At 42.6% G+C, this 17,937-nt stretch overlaps 1 protein-coding gene across 2 annotated transcripts in view; it reads right to left on the bottom strand.

Moving 5' to 3' along the window:
- The window catches only part of Znf704 (zinc finger protein 704), a 190,642-nt gene extending 175,427 nt beyond the window's left edge, over window positions 1–15,215 (bottom strand). The window contains exon 1 of one of the 2 annotated variants that reach the window (XM_005336022.3): window positions 14,488–15,215. In XM_005336022.3, coding sequence (XP_005336079.2) covers window positions 14,488–14,973 — 486 coding nt within the window. In that variant the 5' untranslated portion in view covers window positions 14,974–15,215. Of the gene's footprint in view, window positions 1–14,161; window positions 14,181–14,487 lie in introns of those variants that run through there. The other variant, XM_078016980.1, reaches the window with a different exon arrangement.
- Window positions 15,216–17,937: the final 2,722 nt, after the last annotated feature.

Below are 17,937 nucleotides of genomic sequence, written 5' to 3'. Positions count from 1 at the left end.
GTTAAGCAATCCTCCTGCCTCAGCTTCCCAAGTAACTGGGACTACAGGCACACATCAACACGCAGGGCTCATTTTCCTACTGAAGAGGGATGGATATATGTCTTATGCCGAATTGAAAAGATGAAACAGGAGACCCAACTGAGCTTCTCCAAAAACTTCTTGCAGAAGGGACTCTATCGGCAGCAGGTCAGGGTTTTTCCCTGTCTTATCTCCATCACAACCCACTACTGATGCAGGACTCTAGGAACTATCCAGAGTAATGGATTGTGATAGCAGAAAAAGGGATAACAGCTGTAGGACTGCTGCCTGGGGTTAACTTCCATGCCATTCTGGCCTATCTCGATTTTATATCTCCACTCTGGACAATGCTTCCCCAAGGATGCCAACGACACTAAATACATACAAATGATATTTATGGTATAGTTTAAGTTTTTCTTTATTTTCTTAATAAAAACTTTAAAAAAAATTTTTTAGTTGTAGATGGACATAGTACCTTTATGTTTTTTTTTTTTTAAATGTAGTGCTGAGGATTGAACTCAGTGCCTCACACATGCTAGGCAAATACTCTATCACTGAGCCACAACCCCAGCCCCTAAACTTTTGATCTTGTATTTTTCAGTACAATAATCTGAGAGGCTCTCATTTTTACACTCTGTTCTCAGCCTTGTGAGCATCTCAGGGATAAGTCAGTGGCAGCTCCACATCTGCACAATAGAAACTTTCACCCCACACAATGACTGTAACTTTACCTTTTTGTACCTTTTTTTTTTTTTTTTTGACTAAAAAAGTGAACAGGATAAGAAAAGCAACAAAGAGAGGTTAAAAGAGGTCATGGTTGGTGAAAGGGTCACAGAGAAACAAGGAGAGTGGGGCTGGTACATATGTATACAGATAAGGACTTCTGACCCAAATGTCTACTTCTAGGACAGTGACTCACTTTTCAGGGCTGGGGTTATGGCTCAGTGGTGGAGTGCTTGCCTAGCACATGTGAGTCGTTGGGTTGAATCCTCAGTACCATATAAAAATAAATAAAGACATTGTGTCCATCTATAATTAAAAAACAAAACAAAACAAAACAACACACTCTTCTTTGGATCATGCTAAGCCTATGCTGCATACAGGTGTCTTTCTCTCTCTCTCTCTTTCTCTCTCTCTCTCTCTCTGTGTGTGTGTGTGTACATGCATTTGCATATGTGAGTACAATAACACATTTGTTTGTATAAAAATCTCCAGATAGTGCTGGATAGCACTATTTTAAGACTAAGACTTCTATACTCCTTCCATGCTGTTTGGGATGCATGTCTGAAGCAAAATTTAAAAAAAAAAATCTTGAATTCTTACTTTTCAAAACCCTTTACTTCTGAGTGGTTTACTGACACAACTCTAAACGAGAGCTTCCTCTGGGTACCAGGACCACTGTTCAGATTGCCAATGGAGAAGGTAGAAAAGGGAGGGTTCTGTTGACAATGTGTTTGATCAGGGCAAACCTACTTTGTTGATCAATGTTAGTGTTGAAATAGAGCAAATAAAATAGAATACAGCAGGGTATGTGCATCTGATCCTGTCTTCTGCAGTTTCAGGATCTCTCTGAGCTTTGTCAAACATCACAAGTATGTAGTCTAGTTTGTGTGAACATATATGCTGTTCTTTTGTATGTTGTTTTAGGGCATTTGTTGTATGCAAACTTCCTTTTCTATTGAAATAAAGGTAACCAAAGCATGTTTGTCAAAAGATTCTGTGCATGGCAAAGGATCTAAATATAACTGTGGGCATCTTTTCTCAGGTTGGGGTCTTGATCTGTACTCTCAGGATGTTCCTTCCCTGTTTACTATTTGGACTAAGATCTTTTGTCCTGAAAAGTAGAATCCTGGTCTTAGCCAAAACATCAACGTGCTTAATTCTTGGGGTACCCTAAATGCTAAAAACCTGAATAAATTAAGAACTCTCTAGCTCTCATTTCCTATCCATACCTCTCTGGTTGAGGTCCATTCCTTATTAGATTCGTGTCAAACATTTTCACTGCTAGCTGTGTATGAGGCAACTCTGATACTGTTCTCAATCCTGGAGTAGAGAGAAATAAGGGGTGGGTGGTAGGAAAGGGGGCTTCCCTATAGAAACTAGAAGTGGGAGACAGGAAAGAAGAATGTCTACCTAATTCATTCCGCAACTTGTCTGTGATGCTAGAAACTGATGTCAAAGTAACCAGAGATTATCTAAGAGGATGTAGACTGGATGTAATTCAATTCCACAGTTACTACTAGGAACTTGAATTTACAAGAAATTCAAGGACCCACGGAAATAAGGACCCACTGTTATCCTCTGATTCCTGAACTGCAGGAGACCGGTCCCCCTGGGCTATGGTGACTCCATCACTGGAGCAGACTTATCAGATGGCTGATCTTGTTGGACTAGATTCTTCTTTTTCCTCATATCCCCTATTCCACACATGCTGAACCTCTAATCTCTGTTTTAGCTTCCTGAAAAAACACAATGAATAAACAAGATTTCTTGGCAGTGAAAACTAAGAAAAACACCAGTGCAGCTGTGAGTCCGTAGTATTTAGAGCAAGTATGCAGGAGTAACTGCCAGTGGGCACTGGGCTTCTTTTAGGGGTGAAAGAAATGTTCAAATATTAGATTACGGTGATGATTGCACAACTGTGACTGTAATAAAGAGTGCTAAATGATATACCTTAAAGGAGACAGTGAGGATTGGTGAATTCTATCACAATCCTGTTGCTGAGAGAAAGACACAGACAGATGAAGGAGCACTACATTTGAAGTGTTCTGGAGCCCAGGCCTGGTGACTTTCCCTTCTCTACCAACATGATCTCCCTAGATGTTCTCATCTAATCCTAACACTCTCAATACTGTCTGAGAGCCGTGACTTTTGAAGTTCTGTCTCTAGCTTTGTCTTCACCACAAAACTCGAGCCTACCTGACATCTCTACTTGCAGGTGTAACAGTATCTTCAACTTGAAATAGTTGAGACAGAACCCTTGATTCCTCTTTCCAACCTGTATCTTCCTTCTGTAACATACCACCATGCACAAATTTTACTGTCCCCCCAACTAGAATGTGAACAGGGGCCCTCCCCAAGACTGACTCTCCTCCGTGTCCTAGTTGCAGACAAAGACTAGGAGCTTGGTGAATATTTTTTTTTTTTTTGGTTCATTGAAACAGCCATGTAATTGAATGACATAGCAAAAGAAAGAATGAAAGGAAAGGAGGGTAGAAGGAAAAAATAAATGAATTATCAATCTATCACTGAACTTAACCAAGATCTTCGAGGCATCTTAATTTTAACACATAGATAGGCATAGTTTACAAACAATGAAAATTATATCACTTCTATTATAATTTCTAAAGCAAGAATAATTTCCCCCAAATAACCTCTGTGCTAGATTGAAAAAAAAATCAAATACAGAAATCAATATGGGAAATGGAGAGAAACACATACTGGAAAAGAGATCTCTGTTGGAATAAGAATAAAGAGTGAAAAGTACTGCTGTAACTCAATAGACAACTAAAAGCACATTTCCAGAACCTATTATCACCCACCAAATACTCGGATAACAAGAAATGCAAATAGAAGCCCCTACTCTTGGGTAATTTCAAATCTTCCCTTTCCCATAAGCATCTCTTTCTCCCCACCCCACCCTTAAGAAACTATTCAGGCTTTACACAGTTCAGGTGTCCATTTTTCCCCTTTTCTGAGAGCTTTTACTACAATTATTAAATGATGAAACAAGAACGTCAAGTAGACATTCTTCACATAGTTGTTTCTGTAAGTTCTATGATCCTATTCTAATATTTCCATTATTTTTCTAATATTCTGTGAGATCAGTTTTGAATTGGAAGTACACAAACCTGCTAGTTATAAACATTTTCAAAAGCAAAATTCTTTAAACTTTGGATCCTAACTCAAATTAATAGAAATTACTAGAATTTGATTTTCAGTAAGCATTTGCAGCCGATTTGCAAAGAATTTACAAGCTACGGGAAAGCATTTGTGACAACCTATGAAAACTGTATTTTTCACATTGTTTTAATTTATAATTGACTCCCAAAATAAAGTCTCCTCTCTCCTTAAAATTCCATTGTTGCTTAGGTACCAATTCCAATTATTTTTTTAAATCTGTTGGTCCCAACTGTTTTCTGAAATGTTTGACAAATATCTATGTCATTTGATATAAAATTACCTCATATATATTTCTTTCTGCAGAAACTGCCCCATTTGTCTCTGAGGCTTATTTCCCTCAACTATGAAATGAAAATAATGATATCCTCCTTCGAAGAGATTATCAAGAGGGTCAAATGAGGTGAGCAATGAGAACCCTCCTTAAATTGTAATGCACTGAATGCTGGGGAATACGGAAATACAGTTTAACAATACCTAATAGAAAGACCTAGCACATGGTATTCAGTGTTCACAAATGCTTCACCCCGTTATCTATAATAAGTCAAAGTGTTGTTGACCGATGCTATGTCAATCCTAATATCCTAGTAAATTTCAATATTCTTTTCATTTAGGCTGTCCCAGCACTTTCAATCATTTTTATTTTAGAATGTGAAAAACAGATTAATAAACACACTTTCCCGGGTATGAACACCTCGTGGATTTTAGCTCCCTTGACACTCTGTAATTCTGTTATGATCACACTTCTCCCACTGTCTCAACCACTAGACCCACGGTTGGAGCCTGGTCTGTGCAAGGGAAGGCAGAGCTCCCTACTAGTTTCTCAACTTCACACACGAGAACAGTGTTCACAGCTAAACAAGTGAAAATCTACCCCATGAAATATTCCTTGTTCTAGAAAGTTGATACTGAAGAAGTTATCACCTTTATGAGGAAAAATATTTCAAAGCTTGCATGGCCCACTAAGAACACTTGAACTCTTCTCGGAGCTTTGAACATTTGCTTAGCACATTTTGTTTGTTTAGAGAGAGTCTATATTGCCCAGGCTGGCCTCAACCTCCTTGGCTCAGGCTTCAGTGACCATCCCACCTCAGGTTTCCCAGTAGCAGAGACTATGTTAGTTATTTATCTCAAGCTCTGAGACGCTTTCCACAACTTCCTCCATTGACAAGAGGAATTAGAAAGCCAAAATATTTCCCAAAGGAAGGGTGCTCTGGAGGATCTGGGGAAGCCTCTGCAGCTCAATAACTATGGAAATGCCACAACCTACGTTCAGCACCCTAAAAACTCAAAATGGCCCTTTGAATATATGGTAACTTCTCTATAGGTCTACGGATGTTCTATTACTCTTCTAATTTTCTGTTTGAAATATTTTATATTTTATAACTTAAACAACATCTATATCTCTATTTTTAACTGGAATTTCCCATTGTTGATGAGCCACAGAGTTTTCCTTGCTCTCCTTGGACATCTCCTTTAATAGTGGAAGTAGACACACTTTGGGCTGCCTATCCTCTTCTACCCCCCAAATCCCCCTTTTTTCCAAACAAGAGACCAAGCCCCAGACACCAGTGCAAAGGAGGATGGGAAGATCAAGCCCATACCCTAGAAAGCCTCAGTCACATGCGAGGCAGAGGTGGAAGGGGACATCACTTTATTCCCACAGCAGCTTTCAACAGCAATGTTCAATGGGGGTAAGAGCGTTTTCCGACCCTTTTGGATGGTAGCCAGGTTTTCTCCAATACCAAGAGCTATACGTCTGAACAGATTGATGAACACAGGAGATGGAATGTCTCTGTCCTCTTTGCACAAGTAGATAAATGACTCACAGCCTCCTGAGCTGAAAGAGAAGATTAAAGCTCACTGCATATTACCATGGAATACCACAGAGTTCGGATGAATGGAGTCACTTTAGGAAGCAGCTCTCTGAAATACCTCAAGAGCATGAAACAGGGAGGAGGCTGGAACAGCCAAAATAACTTTTTAAAAGTTTAAAGGATTTGAGATTCTTGAACAAAATCTTCAAATAAATCCTCTCCAAAACCATAAAGGAAATAAACTGCCATCCAAGTCTAATTTGGGTAGAGCTCTGGGCTATATTTAGTAACAATTACCAATGAGGGAATAATATTATCCCAATTTTTGAAATAACACTAAGGCATAGAGGTATTAAGTAACTTGATAAGGCCACAGAACTAGCAGATAGAGAAGCCAGAATTTGAACCCAGAGCCTGTGCTACATAGCTGCTTCTCTCTTTTTTTAAAGTTGTGTTAACTTTTTTTAAAAAAATATATTTTTATTAGTTATTGATGAACCTTTGTTTATTTGTTTATATGTGGTGCTCAGAATTGAACTCATTGCCTCACACATGCTAGGCAAGCACTCTACCACTAAGCCATAACCCCTTCCCCTAACTAGCTTCTTGATCTTCAAAGAGGTGAGAGTGAGGTAGGGGTACCTTGGTGGGATCCCTTGCTTTGACTCAAGCCTGTTCTCTGGCATCTTACCAATAAGCCCAAGATGAAGGTCAATTATCCTGACCACAGATTTTATCAAATGATATTTCAGGGTACATAACCTTTCAAAAGACTGGATTTAATTTTAAATGTTGGAGTATTTTTGACATTCACTTATTTCCACTAGCCACCCAATTAGTCTCAATTACCGAGATATGACTTTCGTTTTACCTTCCATTATGACAAGAATATAAGGAAAGCAAGCATGCTCCTTGCAACCTCTGGGTGAAGCATGCAGACCATGCTAAGTCAGCCCTTGGGGCAATACCGGGGTGGCACGTTCACCTCCTTTTCATCTCAAGGCCCTGTGGTGTCCTGCAATATGAATGAACCTCTCTTATATGCTTCTGCAAAGTTCTAACCCCCAAATATACTCTCTACTTCAAAATTTTAGAGCCAAACCTTTCTATCCTTCATGTAAGTTCTAGATTTTCCAAAATGATATCTTCAATGAAGTGTATGAACTTAATCACCTTAATTCCACTATCACGTATTTCAATGTTATACTCTGTTCCATTTCACACAGTAAATAGGTTATTTGCCAATTCAATGATTTAAAATTATTCTTTGGTGAACCAGGAATTACCTCCTGGTCTTGTCATATCATTGTCTTCATATAGATTGTTTGGCTGCAATTGTTGTAAGGTATATGTCAAAGTTACATCTCAAATTGTGGTGGTCCAGTGAGATGTCTGGGAATATCTCATCATGATCTTATTAAAGGAAAAGAAGACAAAGGACTTGGAATATTTAGACAATTTGGCAAGACTGTTATGTTAGACTACAGGACCCCTGAAGATGACAATAAGCCCTTATTCTCTGTTGCTTCCCACATGTGTATCAGAAACACTGTAAGAAGTGGCCTTCAATAAATATCTCCTAACCAAGAAAGTAAATAGAAACAGGGACAGAAAACCCAGAGGAAATAATCCTTGTTTCAATAACATGGATTTGCTAAGCCAGGGGTTAGTTATGGAAGTTTTCAAGTATTCAGAAAGTCTAATGGAAACCATGCATGTACCTGAAAATGATATTGCACAGGGCAACTAAAAGATCCAGTTTCTTTGGCTTTTGCAAGCATTACATCAAGTCATTGTGACAAGACTGTTTCATACAGATCACAGGTTCTGATATTGCACATTGGAGGAGGGAAGAATAGGCTCCCACTCCTTTTCCCTCCAAGTCCCTCCAGAGGTCGGGGTACACATTAATCTGGCAAATGGATACTAATGAATAGAGTCCCCAGATTTTTTAAAGACCCAGAAGCCACAGGGCTGTGGCTTTCTCTGGCTCCTTCAAAGAGGCAAGGATAAGCAGATTCAGGATGAAGCTTGACTTCTTGTTTTTTGCTAATGTTTGTGTTATGGGACATTCCATGCAACTGATAGTATAATGTTGAAAGAGAAGAGATCCTAGTTAATGCTTGACTATTAATTATGTCTTCTTGGCAAATTTGCCAGGGAGCACCACCAGAGGGATCAGGGATGCTGGCTCACAAGGAAGTGCAGCTCTTTTCCAATTTGTTACCATTCTCTATGTGTTTCTTGGAACTCTCACAGGGCGAGGGGACAGGCACAGGTAGGATTCATATAGGGTCCCACATATCATACCACAGCCACATGTAAGGCAGCCTCTACCTGAAAAACTTTATGAAGAACAAGCATTCCAAAAGTAGAAGTTCATAAGCAGTGAGTGCTGGAACACTTCAGAAAATTGTGATTCTTTATCTACAGCTCTCAGGGAGTGAACTACAGATTGCTCTTAGGCACAAGGAACTAACCCCAAAAATGTGGGTGGTATTTCCGGGATAGTAGAGCAGCGCACTAGTAGAGCCCCACCTAATCTGCTAGCACCCCATCCCAAGCTAGACAAAGCATTCTATCTACCCTGCATAGTCTGGGTGCCCTCAGTGGTCAAGCAAAGGGCTTGTATTACTAGATAATCTATTTCCTTTCCAATTCCAGCAGCCTTAATTCAATGAATGACAACACTGTCTGGTATCTTACACATATGCCTTTTGCATGAGCCAAGAAAGAGACAAGACAGACCATTTGCAAGACACATACTTGTTAGCAAATTGGAATGCAGTGTTTGCTGCAGAGTCCCTGCCAAAGGCTCCTTAAAGTCACTTGATATTGAAGAGATAATCTAATAGATGTGCTAACCACCCCTGAAGTCCTGACATATAGGAAGCAGATTCCATTTGATTAATATTTATTGAGCACTGAAAGTGGGAGCTCTGATATATTATCACCTAATTTTAAAGCCATTCTTTCCCAGCTTTTCAAATCTTTCGGTGAGAGCTAAGGGGTAGAGGGAAGGGTATAGAGGTTAGGGTTTTGGCAGTCTTTTGTTTAGGTTTTTCCTAAGTTTCTTAAACCAACAAATTATCATTTCATAAAAATGATAATGTTCTCTGTAGATTCTTGGGTTCTGATTCCTAAACTGCTAATGCCCTATTGAGGAGCACAGTTCTAGGCCTTGTTATCTTAGCCCCTTACTGTTTTGCCTTCACTGAATAGCAACTTATTATTCTATCTGTCCTCTATTTGACAGGGTCTTTGTGTTGTTGTTTTTTTAAATTAAACTGTAGTTGAAGTTAGTGTTTACTGTGCTACTTAATATTTCTCATACAAGGGTCCAAGAGGTATGGGGACATATGGGGAGGAGTGTGTATGTACCCAGGAATCTTATCAAGGCGGATAAATGTATAGCTTTCTTTGCTCAGAAATTGAAAACCATGTAATACAAAGTTGTTCTTTTATTTCATTTAATGCCTAAATTAGTGTCTACTAATATAATAAATCAATAAACTGCAGATACTTGGTAGCATCAATTCTTTTTTTCCCTCGACCATGGGCAAGGAATGGGCAATATAAATGCCAAATACATATGAGGAAGTTCAAGGGCTGTATTTAAAATCCCCAGCTATAGATGCAAACCTATGCTTCCCACTGTGGCCATCTGTCTGGAGTGTGATATTTCACCTCTAAATCAGTATTCTTTCTTGGAGAATAGAGCCATGCTGATTCTCAAGTCAGAAGTTCTCCTAAGATCCTTCTTCACATATTTAGTACAGTTCCTGTCTCATGAGGTTCTGCAAATACTTGTTTTAATAGTATTTTGGAAACTATTGCCATGTATTTCACTCCTGTGTTTTATTGATTTTATCAGATTACCCTTTGTTTTCTCCAGTTCACTGATCCAGGAGGTCTTCACCATCTCTCGCCCCACCCATTCCTGTCCTCACTATTCTTAGATCCCATATCCCATCAACATACTCATATCCTTGACAATTTCCTCCTTTCCACTGTTCACCCACCTGGTGAAACCTTGCCCCTGCTGAACCCAGCTCTGTGCTTTCTCTACAGGAGGCAACACAGTGTAATGCACAAGGGTGCCAGCCCTACAATTAGACTGCCCACGGTGCAAACTGCTGCTCTGCCACCTAACAGCTGTGCATTTTCAAGTAAGTTAGTTATGCCTTTTGTAAAATAAGACTGATAACATTTAATACCGGCTGGCTATGTCACAGATATCCATGGAGATGTAATGAAGTTTAAACAAGTTTACACACGTCAACTTGTACCGGCCATGGTAAGCACTTAATAAAAATTAGCTGGGATTATTTTTGTGATTATTTATGCTTGAGGCAACAGAATGTTGGGAAAAATCACATACCCAGACAGACTGCTTACACTACAAATGCAGAACCACAAACCTTGGATAGGTCCTTGATACTGTCTGGCAACTCTATGTGTCTCTCCCTGGTATATTTACTCTCCTGCTCTGCCATGTACTATTTCATGCTTTCAACTCTTACTTCAAATCTCCCTCACCCTTAGTTCCTTTCTCTTCTCCTGCATGGGGAAAATAGAGGCTACTCACCAAGTACTACTTCATCTCAATATCACCTAATATAGAAAATATACCCACATCTGGATTCGTCTTTTATACCATCTCTCCATCTCAATGGAAGAAGAATCCAAAGGCCAATCCTCTACTTGGGTTCTAGATTCTTCTCCTATTTTTCCCCAAGAACTTTCCTTCTGCAATTACTCCTCTCCTCTTTGCATATCTGGTTTCTCCCTAAGGTAATCACCCATGACCCTCATCTTTGGATATTCAGGACCTTGTATGATCCCTCCCCTAAGTGTAAGTGGAATCTGCAACTCACTTCTAACCAAAAGAATATGCCAAAGATGATGGAATCTGCAATTACACTGTATTATGGAAGACTCCATCTTGCCAGCTTCTCCTTACTGAAGCCCACAGGACAAATAGCTGCAGGAAAGACAGGGTGAGTTTGAGAGGCTCCAGGATCTAAGGACATCTTCCAGGTAATAGCCAGCAAGAAGCTGGGACCCTCAGTTCTACAGATGCAGGGGAATGAACTCTGCCTACAGCCCAAGTAAGTTTGAAAGTGAAATCTTCCCTGGTCAAACCTCCAGATGAGAACTCAATTCAGCTAACTCCTTAAATTCAGTCTTGTGAGACCGATGGCGGCAAGCTCAGTTAAGCTGACACCAGGATCCTACTTCATTGAAACTGTGAGAACTACTTTAAGGCAAAAACTTTATGGTAATTTGTTACACAGTAACAGAAAACTAATACACTCACACCCTTCTAAATAATTTCCATCATGCTCTAGCCACTACAGTCTATTGCATCTTATTTTAACAATAAAAACAAACCTAGACATAGGCCCTCTACCTATTCCCTCCTTCTCTGTTCTCCAAGAAAACCTGTCAAAATTTTTTTTCATAAATCCTCTTACATCCTCACCTCCCATTTGCTGCTAGCTCTTTTAGTCACATCATAAACTTCCTCTATCAAGGATAACCCTAAGTGCCATATTGAATAAGAAAAGGTCTCTTTTACTTATTCAATATCCCTGCAATACTCAACAGGTTCATTACACACCACTTTTTGGAATTATTTCTTCTCTTGGTATAGTGGACTTTATATTTTTTTTATTTGGATGCTGCCTGTCAACCATCTTCACTGGCTTCTCCTAGACCCAAACTTACAGCATCCTGTGCCCCAGCACCTGCTCAAGGTTCTCTTCTCTTGCCCAGTGGAACTACCTATGCATTGGGCTTTAAATGACATCAACATGTTGATGGCTCCCAAACCTCTCTTTCTAGCCCTGATCTCTTCCTGGCTCCACATCCTACAGCCACTGGCCTAACTGCAATCTTCATTCAGAGGGAAGAATCATCACCTCACACTTAAGATGTCAAAAACAAAACGTTTGCTTTTTGCTCTCCCAGTTTTCCCCAATCTCAGTGAACGGCACAACTAACCACTCTTTATATCAGGGCCTCATCCTGGATTACCTTCCTTTCCTTTACCTCATCACCCAATCCATCAATAAGTTCTGGCAGGCTGCTCTTCACAATGGATGCAGAGTTCATCTCAACTCCACTCTTGCCGTCCTCTAATTCCAAGCAGTCCTCACGACTCAGTGGACCGCAGCAGCCATTGCCACCTAACTGATCTCTCTGCTTCCACTGCTGCTCTCTATTCACACAGCATGATCTGAGACATGCAAATCACCTACCTGGTAAGCTTTTACTGCCAAAGACTTTCCAGAGACTTCACACTCCACCTCAAAAAGGCCCACCTTTTCTATATTGCTGACCCAGACCTGCTTCTGTGAAATATTGCCTTCCTACCAAGTTCCTGCCACAGTCATGTCTTCCTCCTTTCTACTTCAAGACTTGCAATTGCGATTCTCTGTGCCTGGAAAGACCTTTTCCCCCCAAGCAAATCCTAGATCTCAGATCAAATGTCCCTTCCTAAGAGAGATGTTCCCATGCTCTCTTTTCAGCCCAGCCCAAACTCTAAGATATTATTTCCCTCAGAGCATTCATCAAAATCCTCACATGTCATGCTTATACATATGCTCACTTATTTAATTATATCTTTGATTGTTGTCATGACACCTCTCATGAGAATCAGGAAGATTCTCCACTGTGTTTGACAATGGCACCTGGCACACATAGGTGCTCAATAAATATGTGTTGAACAAATAAATGCATGAATACAACATGTTTTCATTCTGGTTTAAAAAAAAAATTTATAGTTGTAGATAAACAACATACTTTTATTTTGTTCATTTTTTTTTAATGTGGTGCTGAGGATTGAACCCAGTGCCTCCTCACACATGCTAGGTAAGCACTCTGCCACTGAGCTTCTGCCCCAGAACCTGTTTGCATTCTTATATGCATTATAAAAAAATTCTTTGTGATATTCCAATTTCTACAGATGGAGTGTCACAATGTCTTTAAAGCAATTGTTTTTAAAAGGAAAAAAAGATAGTTATATCTCAACACATTTATTATATAAGTTTTTGAAAAGCTGTGAGCCAAGCAATGTTATAAATTTGAATGGATTTTTAAAAATTGGAGGTGTGAAAAAATCTTTTTTGATAATGTCAACTATCACACCCTAGATATTCTGTTTTTATACTGTTGATTCTTTTCCTACATTGAATTTGCTTTGATCACAGAGCATAAGTTATTGTTAATTTTTCTATTATAAATTGTGCAATCACTATTCAAACCCCAAGACACATTTTCAGTATATCTGAACAAAAATATTACAGAGTCACTACTCTTATTATTCAGTGTCACTGACACCATGTGACTTAATTCAAATCCAGCTATATCCTGTGGCCATACAATACAGGCTTTTCAGCAGACCATGGTAATGAGTGTGGTCACAGTCCAGATTCCAACAAGCAGCTGTCAAAAACTATCATCCCAAATGACTATTTGCTGAACATTTCTCACTCTCAGAGATCAAACTTCCAGGGTGGTCTGGGAAAGAAATTTGTGCCCACATCTATTCTCAGCCTATTCTAATTGCTAATGTTTAACATTTCTTTGGAAATACAATTTCATGCTTCAGCAGCTGATTTTCATTTTGGGGTGGGGGGGCAAGAATCAAAAGATTTTTTTTTAAATTAGTTTCTATTAAGTTCACTTGTTTGTCTTTTTCCTCCGAAAATACCTCTTGAAAACTCCCAAGAAATAGTTATTCAGCTGATTTTAAGAACCACTCTTGAGAAAAATCACTCACTTAATCGCTTACCACTTGCTGCCCTCAAAACTTCTTAGCAACATACAGGGTGCATGAACCTCAACGTGGTTGGCTTTGTCCAATCGCATGCCTCAAAGCCCAGCCAGTCAGTTGTGTAATAATAAACCCCTTATCTCCTGAAGATACACAAACGGAAGGATCTCCTGGGGCTTCAGTGCACAGGGGGACTTCGCTAGAATTCTCAGCTGAAACTCACATCCATTTTAAATGCCAAATCCCTCTCCTCCAACTGCCCCCCTCCCCACTTTTCGATTTCCTTTTTCCTCCTTTGCAATTTTGAGGGGGAAAAATGCTAACCCAGGTCGAGCTTAAACACGGGAGACGAGGGGCAATGCCAAAAGCTGCTAGCAAAACGCATGTGGAAACCAATGGCTTGTTTTTTGCTGCACTGGGCTTACCGGTTCCCTGACAAGTGCCTGCGATGGAAACTCATCAACAATTGTTCTCGGGTGAAGGAAGGGGTTGCGAGATTGACAAGAAAAGCTGCTCCATAGTTGCAATAAGCTTGAATAGTCCTCAAAATAAGAAGGGTTCAGTCTAGCATCCTTAGGAAGAATAAAACATCTCACCACCACCAACCCACCTCACCCGTCCTCACCAGGCGCAAATCGTCACCCACCTCGTCCGACCTCCAAGTTCCCCTGCCTACCCTGGAGAAGTGTCCTTTCCTCACACCCACACAAGACAAGAAACCCGACCCGGCCTGTAAGCAAAGCGCGAGAGGCGGCCTCGGAGAGGTGCAGGGGGCCCCCCCCGAGGCGCAAGCAAATCAACAGTTCCCTCGCTCTGCCCCGCGCTGCCGCCGGCGCCGCCTGACACACCCCTCCCGGCCGGGTCTCTAGTCCTTGGCCTCAGCCAGGCGCCTCACCCTGGGGTTCGGAGCCCAGGCCAGTCCCCCTCCCCGGTCCGGCGAGTCCCACGAGCGCCACCGCACCCAGCACGCACCTTCAACGCGCCCCGGGCCGGGCCCTTGGGGACCGCACGACCCGGTCCGAGGGGCACGAAACGCTCCTCGCCATCCTCCTCGTCGTCGTCGCCGTCCACCACCTCGACGACCACCTCCTCGTCCTCGTCTTCCTCTTCGTCATCCTCCTCCTCCGCGCCCCCTCGGGGCTTCTCCTCCACCCTACCGAGTCCCCTCCGCCGCCTGCTCCCGCCTTCTTCGTCCTCGTCTTCCTCCCCCAGAAGCAGCAGCACGGGCGACGAGGCGGCAGCTCCGGCGGCCCGAGGGGGGCCGGTCCCGGCGCTGCGCGGTGGCGGCAGCGGCGGCCTCCAGCTCTCCGGGACTGGGCCCGGGCCCGGGGCAGGGGGCGGGAGTGCGTTCAGGGCTGCTTCCTGGGCGGGCGCGGACGCCGGCCCAGCCGGCTGCAGCGCGGCGCCCCCGCGGCGGCTGCCCAGGCTGGAGCGCTTGGCTAGACGCCGCGCCTGCATGCCTGAGCGCGGAGCTGCGGGCCGCGGCGTGGAGCCGGAGAGTTTGTCACCTCCTCTTCCTCCTCTTCCTCCCCAGGCGGCAGCTTTGGCTGCAGGCGCCCGGGTCGCTGGGCGGCGAGGGGCTGCAGGAGCCGCCTCCCTGGGCTTTGCGGCTGCCACTGGCCGCAGAGGCGCGGGCGCCGCCTTCGCTGGACCGGCCCGCGGGGACGCCGGCGGCCGGCGGCTACGGCGGGGCGGCGCGGCGGCCGCGGGCGGGGGTGGGTGTGAGCGAGCGGCGCGCTGCCGCCTCCGCCGCCGCCGCCGCCGCCCGGGAGCCGCGGGCCGCGCTGCGCTCCATGCGGCCGGCGGCCGGGCCGGCGCGCGCCTCTCCCGGCCCGCTGCGCCCGCGCGCTCCGGGCCTACCGCTGCCGTCCCTGGGCGCGAGCTGTTTGTGTGGTGTGTTTTCCACCACCGCCCCCCTCTTCTGGAGCCATTCCTCGCAACCCTCCGGTCCCCCCGTTCAGACAAAACCCGGACTGGATTTAGTTTTCCTACCCACGGTTTCCAAAAATCTGGCCCTTCGAAGTAGCTTGCACATATGCCCGGGCTAACCCTTAACCCCTTACTGTGCCGAAAGAGGATAGACTTGTTGGAAGTAAGGTGGTCGGTCAAGTTAGACTTTGAATGTAGAGATTTGCTGAAAGTCGTTTTAATGGTCACTAATGTGCATTGGCAACTACACTGAGCTTACATAAAGTTGAGGGAAAGTGTGCCAATCTGAGGTTTGGGGTCAATTGCCAGCATGAATCTTCAGTCATTTTGAACTTTTGAAACACTCTATTGACAATGTCTACCTATCTCTCAATGGTGAGCACACCATTCTAGGCCTTGCCTTTGAGCACTTGTGGACCTGCTAAATCTAAGCCATTCAGCTTTGATTTTTTACATTTCAACTAATTCCCAGAAAACTTGCTCTCACCATTCAATCTGTAGGCTCTGCTGGCACCGTCCAGGCCTTTGAAAAAACACTCTGGGGAGTGTTGAGAGCCACAGCCGAGTTGGAAGGGGAGAGTTCAAGATGTTTGAGTTTGTTATTTCAAAAGATTTAACATGAAGTAAGCCCAAGCCTAGAAATCAAGCACATAATCAGTTTGCCATGAACAACTTGGCCACTTTCTGAGGATTTTTAGGTGTGACCATGAAGAGTTTTACTCTCTACTATTGTTTGGAGTTAGGCCATATAGTAAACCTACTCTTGACATTCAAATCATACCCCCCAAATCACCCCAGTTGAAGAAGCCTAGGGATGATCTAATTCAACAAATACATCGGCAGGCACTTCTGTGAGTCTAGAGTAAAAGACGTCCTCATGGCTATGCTAATTATTGTTAGAGATTTAACATTAACATCAGGTGCCCTGATAGACCCTTAAAGGGGACTCATTACATGCTGTCTTATGGTGTCTTCCAACTGTTGAAGAGGATTGATGACAAAATTCTAAAATGAACTTTTTGTTCTCCATGAATCAGAGTAGCTTCCTGATACACCTATTTCAGGTAATGACACTCATTATAATCATTCAGGCCCAAAATAGCGATATCATTTTAACTCCCTTCTCTCCCTGATCCCTAGAAGCAATTGCCCACAAGTCCAATCTATTGTTCTTTCTGAAATGCCTTTTGAATCCACCCCTTCTTTTCCATACCCAAAAGCTCTTACAGCATTTCATGACACCAAAAGTGAAAGTTTCTAAGTTACAAAAATCCTGTTTCTCATCCACGTACCCTCCCTTGCCCCACTTCACATACCACCATGGGATTCATATTCTCCAAATCGCACACGGATCATGGCGTTTTCTGGTTGAACTTTCCATTTGTAAATATTCCATTCAGGAGTTTAGAGAGTGAAAAGGGTTGGAGCATTTTAAGAAATGTGTGTGCCTCTGATCAAAGCATGGAATAGCAGAGGCCAGCAAAGAAGTGAATAAATCAATATCCCTAAGTGTTTGCAAGGAATTCGAAATAAAGTGATCTTATCCTAATTGGAAGAAACTTAGCTTAGTTGATTTGGGAGACAGTAGATCTCATTGAAGAGAGGCATCTGGATCTACTGTGAACACAAAGAGTAAAGGTCAGGCGGGCATGGGAAGCAGATAGGCACAGGGAGGTGGCGGGAGAGAACAAAGGTGTGAGGCAGATAGGCTGGGTAGTTAGGCTCATGGTGTCAGCCCTTAGTCACCCTCTTTCTATGCCTCAGTTTCCTTATCTGTGAAATGGGGATATGAACAGAATCTGTATAATAGTAAAGTTGTTTTGGAAGATAATGAATTAATACATGAAGTTTAGAAAAGCACTGGGCACAAGTGGAAGTAAGGACTTACACTAAGTATATTGACAATATGTGTAAATAAGGTAGTACCAGATACTCTTGGAAAATAGCAGGGAACTCTCTTTTAAATAAGCTTGGAAATGTCAAGAACTACCAAAACGTGTTTTCGAGCCCAGCTATATCTTGTCAAGAGGCCCTGGTCAGGTCAAGGATAATGATTTTTGTGTCTGAAAGTGCTATAGATGATAGAAAGCAAATGTTTTCCTGAGAACTAAAAGAAAAGGCAGAGTTAAGTGTCAGTGATTGGTATTTGTGGTTTAGTGGGAGATGGTCTACTGTTGTGCTCTCTTTCAAAATTGCCATCTATGCTTTGAAATCAGCTTGTTCTTTCTCTCAGGCCTCTTCACCAGAGCCCCTACACATCCTTCCCCGACTCTACAGAGACACAGAGGCTGCCCCCTGAGTGAGAAAAAAGAATTGACCTTGGGAGTCAGACCATTAAATGAAGGCTAATGTCACAAAAGAGATGGGGCCCAAGCTGAGCTTTGAGGGACACAAGGATTTAGATGGGCAGAGAGAACAGCATTATCTAGGCAAGTGCAGGCCACTGAATCCTACCATAAAGAAATCCGAGGACATTAAGTGGGAAATAAAAAT

Source organism: Ictidomys tridecemlineatus, chromosome 7, assembly GCF_052094955.1.
Source record: "Ictidomys tridecemlineatus isolate mIctTri1 chromosome 7, mIctTri1.hap1, whole genome shotgun sequence".
Lineage (NCBI taxonomy): Eukaryota > Metazoa > Chordata > Mammalia > Rodentia > Sciuridae > Ictidomys > Ictidomys tridecemlineatus.
The sequence above is the reverse complement of the archived record's forward strand: the minus strand, read 5'-3'. Positions and strand labels throughout refer to the sequence as shown.